The sequence below is a fragment of the Corvus brachyrhynchos genome, unplaced genomic scaffold, assembly GCF_000691975.1.
Source record: "Corvus brachyrhynchos isolate BGI_N302 unplaced genomic scaffold, ASM69197v1 scaffold279, whole genome shotgun sequence".
Taxonomy (NCBI): domain Eukaryota; kingdom Metazoa; phylum Chordata; class Aves; order Passeriformes; family Corvidae; genus Corvus; species Corvus brachyrhynchos.
Genome location: NW_008246060.1, coordinates 12,005,412 through 12,018,500, shown reverse-complemented (window position 1 = coordinate 12,018,500; position 13,089 = coordinate 12,005,412). Strand labels below are relative to the sequence as shown.

The 13,089-nt window shown below is 39.7% G+C and overlaps 1 protein-coding gene across 3 annotated transcripts in view; it reads left to right on the top strand.

Moving 5' to 3' along the window:
• VCL (vinculin) overlaps nt 1-11,425 on the top strand; it is a 38,084-nt gene extending 26,659 nt beyond the window's left edge. The window contains exons 15-21 of one of the 3 annotated variants that reach the window (XM_017746192.1): nt 496-798; nt 1,381-1,505; nt 1,812-1,997; nt 4,843-5,052; nt 7,184-7,387; nt 8,027-8,131; nt 8,832-11,425. In XM_017746192.1, the coding sequence (XP_017601681.1) occupies nt 496-798; nt 1,381-1,505; nt 1,812-1,997; nt 4,843-5,052; nt 7,184-7,387; nt 8,027-8,131; nt 8,832-8,978 (1,280 nt within the window). In that variant the 3' untranslated portion in view covers nt 8,979-11,425. Of the gene's footprint in view, nt 1-495; nt 799-1,380; nt 1,506-1,811; nt 1,998-4,842; nt 5,053-5,905; nt 6,667-7,183; nt 7,388-8,026; nt 8,132-8,831 lie in introns of those variants that run through there. The other 2 variants (XM_017746193.1, XM_017746194.1) reach the window with 2 other exon arrangements.
• Nucleotides 11,426-13,089: the final 1,664 nt, after the last annotated feature.

The window sequence follows — 13,089 nt, the reverse complement described above, 5'->3', positions numbered from 1 at the left end:
TGCTGAACAGCTGAATGTATAGTACCTCCTCCTTCATCCCAGTAATTAAATCCTGGGTATTTTAAATCTCACTGCCTTGTCACTGTGAATCACCCCTATGTAAAAAGCACAGCCAGAAGGATATTTCCTTTGGAATGAATGGGAGAACACAGAAAGTACTGAATATGCTTAAAGAAATTTGGTGTGAAGAAAGAATCTCTGCTGCATATACTATGTAAGACAGTTCTTGAGTGAAACAACATTCCATGGTAGAGGAGGAGGAGGAGCTTGGGGTGTCATTAACAAGCTTCAGCATGATTACTGTCGCAGAGGTACAACAGAATCAGAAATTAAACTGCAGTAGTACATTTGAGCTGATTTCCATGCACTTCTCTGCTCTTCTCACACCCCAGTTTTAAAATACTTACTTTTCTGGTTTTGAACTATCTTTGGAATACCAAATATCCCTTTCCACAGATGAAACTAGAATATTAATGTGTTTAACTTTTATTCTAGGGTTGGTGGATGAAGCCATTGATACTAAATCTCTGTTGGATGCATCAGAAGAGGCTATTAAGAAGGACCTGGATAAATGTAAAGTTGCAATGGCCAACATGCAACCTCAGATGCTGGTAGCTGGTGCCACCAGCATTGCCAGACGAGCAAACCGTATCCTGCTGGTCGCAAAACGGGAGGTGGAAAACTCAGAAGACCCTAAATTTCGGGAGGCTGTTAAAGCAGCCTCTGATGAGCTGAGCAAAACTATATCACCCATGGTAATGGATGCTAAAGCTGTGGCAGGCAACATTTCTGATCCTGGTAAGGATTCAGTCAGCTAATTTAAAATGTGCCTTTTACTGACGAGAGATGATGTAAAGTAGTGCTCATTTTTTCTTATACAGCTGTATATCTCCTTTTATGTAAATATTGTGTACACTTACATCTCAGAATGATGAAATCAAGCTCACACCATTAACTGCTGCATCCTGCTGTTCTAAAATGCAATTAGAGGCCTTTAGCATATTCAAGGAAAAAGCATTCTAGTATGATATGCCATTTCATATCCTTAATTAGAAGCATTTGTTCCTAGTTTTAAGTAGTATTACTTTATATTAAAAAAATTACACAATTTTTTTTTACTCTAAAAGTTGTTCAGGGAATTACTTTGGCTATTGATAGTGATTATTACTCAGCCAAGGCTTTATTTTATGCATGTTGCAGATGACACTAATATTTCAATTCAATTCATGCAAGTCCACTGTAAACAATTTGGTAGTTTTTAAACACAAATATAAGTGTACTTGGCACAGTACATTATAGAAGTAATTTTTGGGGGTAGTATTCTAAACATTACCGATTCTATTAAGTTGGTGTTAAACTAGTAATGAAATTTTTGTTTAGGTTTGCAGAAGCGTTTCTTGGATTCTGGATACAAAATTCTGGGAGCTGTGGCCAAAGTCAGAGAAGCCTTCCAGCCTCAGGAACCAGATTTTCCTCCTCCTCCTCCTGACCTTGAGCACCTTCATGTAAGTGCAGCTAGTTTGTAATAAAATACGCAGTTGTCATTGATGTGTGGACTGAAATTACTTAAGTATATTACTATTCATTAGAAATAAAAGGTATTGTCTGGCTGGCCATGCATACAAGTAGCCTCAAGTCTAAAAAATACCAGTCCAGCATTCAAAAGGAAAGATTAAAACGTGGTATTTTCTTTAACAGGATGCACTTGAAAAACTGGAAAAAGACCTGAGGTCATACAGTCATGTCTTGCCATGACACCACCCTTTACTCAATCTTTGCTCTTTCATTGCACTGATGTTTGCCTTCCCTAGCTGACGGACGAGCTCGCTCCTCCAAAACCACCGCTGCCAGAAGGTGAGGTCCCCCCGCCCAGACCACCACCACCTGAAGAAAAGGATGAAGAGTTCCCAGAGCAAAAAGCAGGAGAAGCAATCAATCAACCCATGATGATGGCTGCTAGACAGTTGCATGATGAAGCCCGGAAATGGTCTAGCAAGGTAAGAAGTTGTTGTAAGTGTTTTGTGCTAAAAGGATTCTCTTTTATTTTTATTTTCAGGATCAGAGTGTTTTTTCTTATGACAGTATCTTTCATAGACTAAATAGTAAAAGCACTGCTCAAGTTCAGAGTGAACTAGGGTCAGCTGTTCTAACACTTAGAATTGCTAGAATGCTTTATTAACATACCCCTGGGGACACAAATATGCCCTGTATGCTAAGCTGTTTGTGATCCTTGGTGTTGGTATTGCCTAGAGAGTAACTAATACTTATGCCTGTGCAGGCTGACAAGCTGATTGCTATATTTAAGTGACTTTGAAAAGTCTGTATGGAAAAATCAGTATGGATGTTGCAGATACCAGCTGCAGGGATCATGAGCTGGTTTGTCTTTATTCTGGAAGAAGCTGCAAGGTACTTTGCAGTTAATGTGATGCATTTATGATGGGAAGAATGACCACATATAGGTGGCCTGGTCTTATTCTTTTTTGGAGTGAGTCACATTCCCTATTAAGGCTGAAATCCTGAATTTCCTTCCCATTTCAGTGCTGTGATGAAGAAGTGTGAATTTGTCAGTCTTGTAAATGCTAACATCGCTTTGTTTTGCTTTTCTCTCATCTCCTCCTTCTCTTCCCCAAGAGCTACATTTTTCCTCTGGCAGAAGCTGAGTGCTGAGTAAGAACTTGAGAGATTTAGGCTTCTGCAAGTGTAAATTAAAGGGTCACAATTTGGCTTTTAAAATCTTACCCTTTCTCTGCACTAAATTAGGTGGTAAGGAGACAGACTTGAATAGCTTACAGAATCAACTTTAGTGCTATGGGCTAAAGGAACATCTGTTTTGGAAGTACAGATAAAATACAAAAGTTTCTGCAAATCAGTTTGGGTGTCTCTTATGCAAGATCAGAAGCTCTATTTTCCCCATACTTCCAGATATCCCAAACACATTTTTATATTACTAAAGGGACAGTACTGGAATGTATTAGTGATCTCAGAAGGTAATTTTAAGGCTAAAAGCCTTAATTTCAGTTTCCTAAAAGTGTTTTGATGTTGAAATCCCAGAACTGGTAACGTAACAATAGAGAGTAGGTAATAAAATGCCTTTACCATATATACACTATATGCATTCTAAATTAAATAGTGCAAAGCCAAGCACCAGTCCTTAAAACTCCTTGCTGATTATGAAAGAGCTCCAAGCTCAGAAACTTTACATTATAAAACGCTCTGTTCATTGCTGCTTCTTTAATTTGAGACCAAGAAAGTTAGCCTGGCAATTGTCCTTCTAATTCTTCTTTAGCAGTAGGAGTTTAGTTATTCTCACAGTATGTGTTGGGAGAAGTTGTTTTAAAAACACTTCTGTAGTCTCTGAACTCACCTGATTGGCTGGAAGAGAGATTGATGGACAGTGCTACTGAGAAATATGGATTAGATCTGGAAAAACAGAACTATAAGGTCTTGCTCATATGAAGTCACAACAGACTGTGTGTCAACTGTCTTTTGCCTTTTTGCAGAATCACTTTAGTCTACTGGTACTTTACCTGTAGGAAAGTGGGGGGGTGGGTGAACAAGTACTTAGTCTTTGAAAAATGGTGTAACATTGTTCATTCTTGTAAGAATGAAAATCTGATTTTTCTCCTTCTTTACAAAAGCTCCTCTTCACTGAGTGGCTTCTGGGCTTTCATGTACTCCATTTTTCTCATGGAGCACCAGCTGAACAATGTCTATTGCTTTAGCTTCCCCCTTATTTGGATAATCAGAAAATGAGGGATATTTGGATACTTTTCATTAGATTAAGACTTAAATAAAAGCTGCCTTTGAAGGTGAGATGATTTGGCCTTACAAGTGTTACAACTTCCAAAATTCCTGTATGTTGTTGTTGACATAGATGGGGTTTTTTTCTATAAAATGCTGTATCTTAAGCAAAACACAGTTGCAAATGCAGAGTTTTTGGTAAGGGTACCTTTACTTTTATCACACTTGGCTTTAGTTGAACAAATAGTTATTAAACTTGTAGACTATTTCTGTATTGAAATGTTGCTGTCTTATTAATGCCTGTATTGTTATACCTCTTACCTCTTCCTTGAGATCTTCTCTAACAAAATTTATTTGCTTGAACCCTCTTTTTTTTTTTTGTTTTGAAGGTAACAGATACAACATATTGTGGCAAAACAATATCATATATTTCATAATCCTCCTTTTTAATTAATTCCATTTCAGTCTTCTTTAAGAACTGTAATTCACAGTATTCATGGCATTCAGCATCACCTCTTCTTTTTCCAACCTGGTGTTGCTCTTTTACATGTTCTGTGTGGTACCTCAGTACTCGCTTCTACAGCGTCTCCCATCCCATCTCTTTTTGTTACTCTACAGCAGTGTCAGTGGTTTTTCTGTGCTCCTGCTATCTGCTCTTATCACATACATGAATGGGCTTCCAAACAAAGCTTTGTATCTGCACAAATAACACAGTCATCAGCTGCTGTGCCTGCTCCTGTGCAGTCAGAATGGCTTCCATTGAGACAGAAAATCCATTCATTTCATTGTTGGCTTGGTAGTAAAATGTTGTTCTGTGGGTCAGTCTCTGTATGAGCTGAATGCTCAGATGGAAAATGCTGCTGCATATTTGAATTGTAACTTCTTAATATTTTTCATAACTTTGGTTAACAGGTGAACTGTTTCTTTCTGCTATATTCCTTCCCCTCCTCCCCTTGACCTGATCCTAGAGCTGCCTTCTCAGATCCTGAGAGGCCAAGAGGATGTTTTGGTCACTAAAACTGCTCAGTTTGTGCTCTTCTACCAAATTCTGCTTCTTGTACTAACTGTCCCGTTTCTCCACCCTTGCTGCCACCTGCAAAGCCTGATGTGACTGTGATTAATGAAGCGGCTGAGGCTGGTGTAGATATAGATGAGGAGGATGATGCAGATGCTGAATTCACTCTCCCCTATGACATTGAAGATGATTACGAGCCTGAGCTGCTGTTAATGCCAACCAATCAGCCTGTTAACCAGCCCATTCTGGCTGCTGCTCAGTCTCTACATCGGGAAGCAACCAAGTGGTCTAGTAAGGTACTCCTGAGTCCCCGGGGACTGATCCGCGTGCATCCGGCCACTTGGAACGCTGACACATTTGCATCACTCTTGATCCCTGCTGGGCCCCACCATCCTGAATGAATAAGTGTATCTGCACTTCATTTTAAGGACTGAGAGTGGCTTCACGAGTTTGCTAGATCTGTTTGTCAGTGCCGGATTGAAGCTTGATTGGGGTCACTTATTAATATTCAAAGACTTCCTCTCCCTTTGCATCTGCCTGGTCTTCTTTGTTATGGCAGTTTTCAAATTGTAATAGGGATTGTCTTCCGCCCCTTCGGTTCCTTTTTCCGTTCATGTGGGCTACCTGGGAAGCCATGGTTAATGGTTTCTTAATGACTTCCGGATACAGCAGAGTATACAGAATTCAAGAAGTCATTTAAGGTGTCTGTTGTGCTTGGCCTCAATTGATGCCGTCAATTAACATCCCTTCCAACAAGGAATGGCTTTGTATGGCAGTGTTTATGGAAGAGACTGCCTGACTGCTGGCTTGCACTGGGCTGTATTGCAAATGCTGGTCTTGAGAGAATTCGTTTCTGAAGAAGCTGCACTGAATGCTATTAGCTGCTGAATTGAGATCCTGTCTATATGAAACCAGTGGAAATCTAACATGAGGTTCAGACGTTCACGAGTAGCCTGTCTTCTGTCTAAGCACAAAATGTTTGCAAGACTGGGCACTTTTCGTAGCATGCTGCAAAAAATAAGGTTGGTGTCCCATAAACAAAAGTTAGGGGCGTGTGCATATATGTATGTGTGTATGTATACTTATGTAGAGAGTTATACTAAACCATTTTAATAAAAAGGGCTTTAAAAATGTTCTTGTCCTTTTCAGATTCTGGTGCTTGGATAACTTGTTAGACACTGATCCTTCTACGTGAAAACATGGAAAAGCTTTGTGTTATGTCATTTATATCCTAACTGGTTATAGTAGCAAACTGTTTAGCTAATAGGTCACGGTAACGAATAGTTCAGCTGTTTGTGTCACTGTATCTGTGAAATGCCTGGGATATGTTCTTGAACTTGCTCCTAGTGAGTCACAAAAGTGTGTGCACAGCATAGAGGAGACCTTGGCTCAGCTGGGTTCTCACTGTGTACTCTTTGCTCTGAACTTCATTGGTCGTCATCTGTGGGATTATTCCAGGGAAAGTGTGTGGTAATACTTAAACTCACTCCGCTAATATTTCATCCACACAATAGGAATGCTGCAAGGCACCAAAGAGTTCTCTTTTGACTAACAACTTTCTAAAGGGAATAATATAAATATACTAAATATACTAACAGACTACTAACAATCAGCTAGGTCTGCTTTCCCTTGCACTAGGTTTCTCTTTGGAACAGTGTATAAGAAATGGGTTTGCCTTGGTCACAATTAATTCACATTTCAAATATTTCTCAGATGTATTTCTGTGACTGTAATTTTTGATGTACAAAAACCATCTTGATTTCATTCTAAGAAACATCACTAGATTATCTTTTGAACTACCATGTTCTTCTCTCCTGGAAGCTTTATTTTAAATGGAGAGATTGTATCAAAAAAAGGTTTATTTTCAAGGAGTAACTTCAAAAAAGTAAAAGTTGCATCTCATTTCCACATTACTGGTGACAAAAGTTTTGTATTCTCTTCCATTTATCCTTTAACATTATTAGCAGCATAGCTGATGCTTTAACAACTTCAGTTTCAGATGCCACTGAAAATTTCATGCTCAACTGTTATGACTACAACTGGTTTAACAGGTTATTTAGCACATTTTTTTTTTAACTTTAAAAGAAGTCTTTTTTGGGGGGAAGACTGGAATTTCAAATGCTAATAACATGCTTTATTTTAAAATCTAATCAGCAGAGCAGTAACTCATTCCATGGACAAACTAACACTTTACAACTTCTTTTTCAGTTTCAAAGTGAGCTTTTTTCCTGAGTGTTAAGAAAAAAAATGTCAGAAACATGTACTTAGTACAGATCTTCCCTGTTCCTTGAAGAAACCTCTTCTGTGTTCACAAATGGTTCTTCCATCCTTAACTCCTTCAGAGTGTTCCTACCCAAACGTTCACTGCTGCTGAGCGGTGGCTTGCCAGCGTCCTGGCAGGAGCAGTGACCGTGTTGTTCCGTGCAGGGGAACGACATCATCGCGGCGGCGAAGCGCATGGCGCTGCTCATGGCCGAGATGTCGCGCCTGGTCAGAGGCGGCAGCGGCAACAAGCGCGCCCTCATCCAGTGCGCCAAGGACATCGCCAAGGCGTCGGACGAGGTCACGCGGCTCGCCAAGGAGGTGGCCAAGCAGTGCACGGACAAGCGCATCAGGACAAACCTCCTGCAGGTAACGAGGGAACTGGGAATGCCTCAAATGCTGCTTTTGCTGTTCCTCTCTGGGGGGGTGAGCACAGGAGTCATGCCAGTAAATCAAGGGGATCTTCCCTTGGCTTGTAGAGTTTTGTCAAGTTCTGTGCTTTTAGATCCCATGAGAATGTGTGTGTGAATATATATATATTTATATATATATTTATGTGAATATATGTTCTGTAAAGCTATAATTTGATGTCGAAAGAGCTTTTGAAAAAACACTGTGCTACAAATACTGATCTGTCCTAGGTCTGCATTGTTTTGTATTTCATTCACTCATTCCTTTGCATCAAAGAATAGTACCAGAAATGCAACACTTCTAAGTTTTGTCAATCTCAGCCAAATACACATCATACTATTCCTAACCAAGCAGACCTTTGAGGAGTATATGGAAGAACAGAAAAATGTTGGCTCTGTCCCAAATATTCCCAAAGCAAGTAAAATAAGATTCAAATATCCTACCAATATTTATCAGATAGTCTTAAAGGTTATAGGATCACCTCTATGCCCATTCATTTTCTACTAGTAAAAGAAAATAAAAAAGTTTATCTGAAAAAAATGGATGCATAATGTATTGGTTCAATTTACAATGTGAAGTGGTTTTTATTCCTACTAGGTCTGTGAGCGAATCCCAACCATCAGTACACAGCTGAAAATTCTCTCCACTGTCAAAGCTACCATGCTGGGCAGAACTAATATCAGTGATGAAGAGTCAGAACAGGTAAGAGGTGTAAAGACTGATGGTAGCATGGAATTGTTGATCACTTTTATGGGGACACATGTACAACCTGTTCTATCAGATGTGTTCTGGGAACTTGATCTTGAAGCTTACCTCACTTGTTTAGGGAAGATAACTTTTGTACAGCACCTTCTTTTCTGGCTCAAACGCTCAAAGTTTAATAGAGGAACGAGACAAAAAGCTACTCGGGTTCCAGTTTTGCGATGAACAACTTGTTAATCTCTTGCTTTGCTGGTAAAAAGCTGAGGGAAATACTCGGCGCCACAAGACGCCGCAGGCTGGACCTGGGAGGGGCAGGGGCGCCCTCAGGTGGATTCTAGGGGAAACGTTTATTTTCCAATATCATCTCGAGTCTGCAGCTCAGTTACCTTCAAATTCATCTTTTCAGGAGAAATGCCGCAGCTTTGGCTTCTGAGAGAGTTTATTCTACTTAGTGACATTAAGCTTTTATTCAGATTTTGCACAAATATATGGTGAGGAAGAGGAAAGTTTTGTTTTAATGAGGATAACACTTGCTGGCTTCCAGAGACAGTTACTTTACTTATATTTTCATAGTTTAACTCAGCAATTAGCAGACTTAATATATTTGTACTGGGAGTCTTTGTGCACAAAGTGTTTTACATGCTACTGTCCTAATCATGGTATTTACTGATATGTTGGAAATTCTTCTTTTTCTTGACAGGCAACTGAGATGTTGGTTCATAATGCCCAGAATCTCATGCAGTCTGTGAAGGAAACTGTGAGAGAAGCTGAAGCAGCATCCATTAAGATAAGAACAGATGCTGGATTCACTCTTCGCTGGGTCAGAAAGACCCCATGGTATCAGTAAATACTTGCCACATTAGTATTGTTTTCTGTAACATAAAATGCCTTTTTTTGGAAACTTCAGAAGAGTTATATTAACAGCAGAAGGTGCTGTATACATGATCTTAAGATTAGCTTATGCTAATGCCCCATTCTAAGGGTATGAGTTATAAGATAATGCATTTCAAATGTCTTTGGAACACATTTGATATCCAACACCTCTAATTTGCTGCCAACAGTAGACAGTTCTTATAATTTAATTTTTTTTCAAGATTCTATTAGTGAACTCTGTACTCCCAGAAGCACATTTCATTTACGCACTGTATATTCCAGTAGTTTCCATGTGATGATATAAAACATGGACCTCACTTAAGCTTGTCTTGAGAGTTTAGGACACTTGGTTACTTGGCAGTTTTTTAGGGACAATCATTGATACAGAAACATTCAACTTTTCAACAGGATTTTAACTGGCTGTTCTAAAACCATGCAGAAATGATGGAAGGTGTGGGGTTTTTAATTAAAAGGGGGAAGGTGGGGCAGTCGAACAGTTGTAAACTGAGGATTAAAACTCCATGTCTGAAATGCTATTTTTTTTTTTTGCTTTTGATTCTTACCTGGCAACAGTACTTTTACAGAAGCTGGAGCTGTCTCTGTCCCTCTCCTGTCACCCTGTAGGTAGGCATTCCAGAACTCTCATACTGTACTGAAAGGTTTTGCAGAGAATGTTAGTGCCACACTGTTGACAGCTTGAGCCTTATGGCTGGAGACCTTAAATCATGGAACTCTTTCCTTGCTCAATTCAGCAATGTATTGAGCTGAAAAATCCTGGTTCTCTTAACCTAGCTGCATGTCCAGGACCAGAAGATGCCACATGTTGGCTCTTTTCTTTCTGAAAACCAAATGAGCACATGCAATAATTCTTATTTCCCTCTTCCCTCCATCTGATGTGATTCCAGCTGCTCCAGGTGGAAATTAAAAGATAAAGATACTCAGTTAAAAAATACCTTTGGCTTCACTGCTCGTTTCCAACAATGCATAAGCTTTTTGAAACCTGAGCTCTGCAGGGACATGAAACCCTCTTTAGGTAGTCTGGTGGCTACCAGCAAATGATGGTTCCTAATGCAGCACATACCTCATTATTTTTACTGCTTGTGGAGTTTCGAGTCTCAAAATCTCTTTTTCAAGTTCTAGTAATAGTGAATTGAACAATTGTTCCTGTATCTTTAAAAAAAATCCCAAACAAAATGACAACAGTAAAACCCTTCAAATTCCCTCCCCTTACTAAAATAGATTTATGATGTTTTATCCTTCCATAATTGAATATGCCTTCATATATATATATATATATATATATTCATATACATTCATTTAATTGCCCCATAGAAAGGAAAACTTGTTTGAGAATGAGTTTCTGCATTTGCAAGGAACACTTGCAGACTTTTGCCCAAATCAGCACTGACCTCATAATACCCTCTTAATTTGCTGAGAATTGTTGCACGATCAAACCACCTTGAACAGAAGTGTCCTTGTGGAAAAACTTCTCAGTCTTAACAGCTCAAAGGAAGAGACACAGCACAGTCAGCCGTCCTCTACCTGCCTGCAACAGTTACTCTACACTTGGACCTTCTCCCTTCCACCCCCTTCATTGCACTGTTATCTAAAAAGGGAAGTTAAACTGTTGATAATACAACTGCCTCAAACTGACCTCAGCAAGAGAAGGCGTGTGTTCGTCTTGAATTTGCTCCTTGTGTCTGGGTGAAATATGTGGTACTTAGGATCTTTCCTGAGTACTCTCTTCCTGCAGTTACCTGCAACAGGAAGAAGAAGGAAGGGGTGCCAGAGCCTTAACCTGGATGCATTTGATTGGTTTATACCAGGTCTTTTAACATAATTTTAATGTAGTAATTTCTATTTAATAGTAAATAACACTGAATAAGTAGGGATTATTTTAAAGGGATTTTCTAAATAGTCTTCCTGTATTGCTTTTCAATGCTTCTCACATCCCCTCATCCTGCTCCCCCATCCAGGCTTCTCTGTGAGGTATTTTTTTTTATTATTATTATTTTAGCATCACTGTTTAGTTGCTTGAATGATATTAATGCAATATTACTAATGCCTTTAATACATAATTGTTTATGCCAAAGATCACTTTTTGTTTAATGAGGAATGTTTGCAGGAGAGTTATGAATCATGGTTGCCTTTGATATTCTTCCAGAATGTTTGGTCTAAGTTCTCGAACTGTTCATAGAAGCCGAGATACTTGTCCACCTTATGCAATTACTGCATTTTTGAACACTATTGGTCTTTGGACCTGAAGTGCAGCAGAAATTTGAATAAGACCGTGAATGTCACTTAGAAATGTTTTACCACTATAAAACTTTGTTTATAAACCAAAATGTATTGTATAGCCTAATGTTTTCAACCTTTCTTTGGTTCTGTTAAAACAATAAAAATGCATTTGTATAAATGTCAGCTTCTGAGTGTTAACGATAACAGAGCAGTGGATGATGCTGTAAGAAGAGCAGCAAAGAGCTAAACCAAAGAACAGTTGTTTCTACATGTTCTGAACAGAAAAAAAGTGCAAAGTTTCTCAAACAGAAGATTAAACAAAGGGTTTTTGTCTTTTATGCCTGTCAAACTAGTAAATAAAGAATTTACTGGAAGCTGTGTTCAGTGGGAGAAAACAGGAGATTTTCCTGAGGCGTGACAGTAATCTACTGTATTCTGAGAACTTGAAAGGGGGGGTTTGCCTGGTCCTGTCAGTAAGGGAAGAACTTGGCTACTCTGACCAGCATCATGTTAATCTGAATTTTACTTCTCAAATTGAGTGCAAGGGTGATTAGCGTGAAACCACTGTTTTACTTCCTTCACCTTAAGAGCCTCTTATAAACACTTTTTCTTGCTAAAAATTTCTACCAGCACACAATGTTCTGACTTGGTGGAACCAATGTTTACTGGTACTGTAGGACCAAATGTAGCCCCATAGTGCCAGAGGGCACCTGGGATTTAGTAATAATTGGTAAAATTCAGAGTTTTGTACTGTTCACACAGTTCTCTCCATGTCTGAGAGAAGATGAGATCCTGACAGACAACCACGTTTGTCAGCACTCCCAGAGCTGGACACGTGGAGAAGGGGAGATCAAAACTTGGCAGTGCAACTCCTTGCCAACGATTTCCTGTGATTCCCTAAGCTCTACTCTTCATAGAGGTGCTGGTAATTTTTTTTTTTTTTAAACAGAACAGGAACACAGGCCCCCTTCTGCAGTTGAACTTCCTGTGTTTGGAGATAGAGCAGGAACCAGCACATGTACAAGTAAAGGTATTGGCCTTACAGTACAACCATGTCCTTGACAAAACACATCTCCATGGCCAGGCTGGTTTCCTACCAGGTGAGTGCAATTCTTGATTTCTGGTGAGTTCTGGTGATGAGCTGGGAAGAATGGTTCCAGGCTTTCCCCCTAACAGCTTTTGCGCCACCTTCCCTGGTGCCCGAGGTCCCGCGGGCAGGCGGGGCTTGTTCTGTCACGCGGCAGGCAGCGCTGGCCTCGGGGCTGGAGCTCTGACACTTCTTTATGTCCTAGCTCAGGGTGTCAGCTCTGAAAGGCCACGGTGCAGCATTTCCAGGCTGCTAATGCAGAGAGCAGCTCCAGCTGCTCAGACTGCAGCTTGGGATGTTACCAGTTACCTCTGAAGACAAGATTTCTTCCACAGTTACAGTAACTGAAGGATGATGCCATTTGCTGAAACGCAGAGCAGAACTGTAGGATGAGTATTGAATTGATGGATGTTTCTTCAGTTGAAAAAGGCAGACTAGAAAGTTGGTAGCTTTTAATAACCAGGGTTGTGTCTACACAAATGGAAGATCTTACTAGATGCAAAGTTACAGAGAGTGTATGCTCATTTCTTTCTTACTGACTTGCTGCCAGCGTTTGGATGGATTTCTCCTCCTCTTTCCAGACTGAATCATTTTTTGTCCTAGTATTTGAAATTTTGACTACTAAATTATTTTAGTTCTTCTTCTGAAGCAAAGTTAGTACCTACTTATCAATTTGTAAGCCAAACAGGTTAGAGAAATAAAGGGTCTCCAGTATCCCACCCTTAATTAATACTGATCAAATGCATGGTTTGGAACCTGA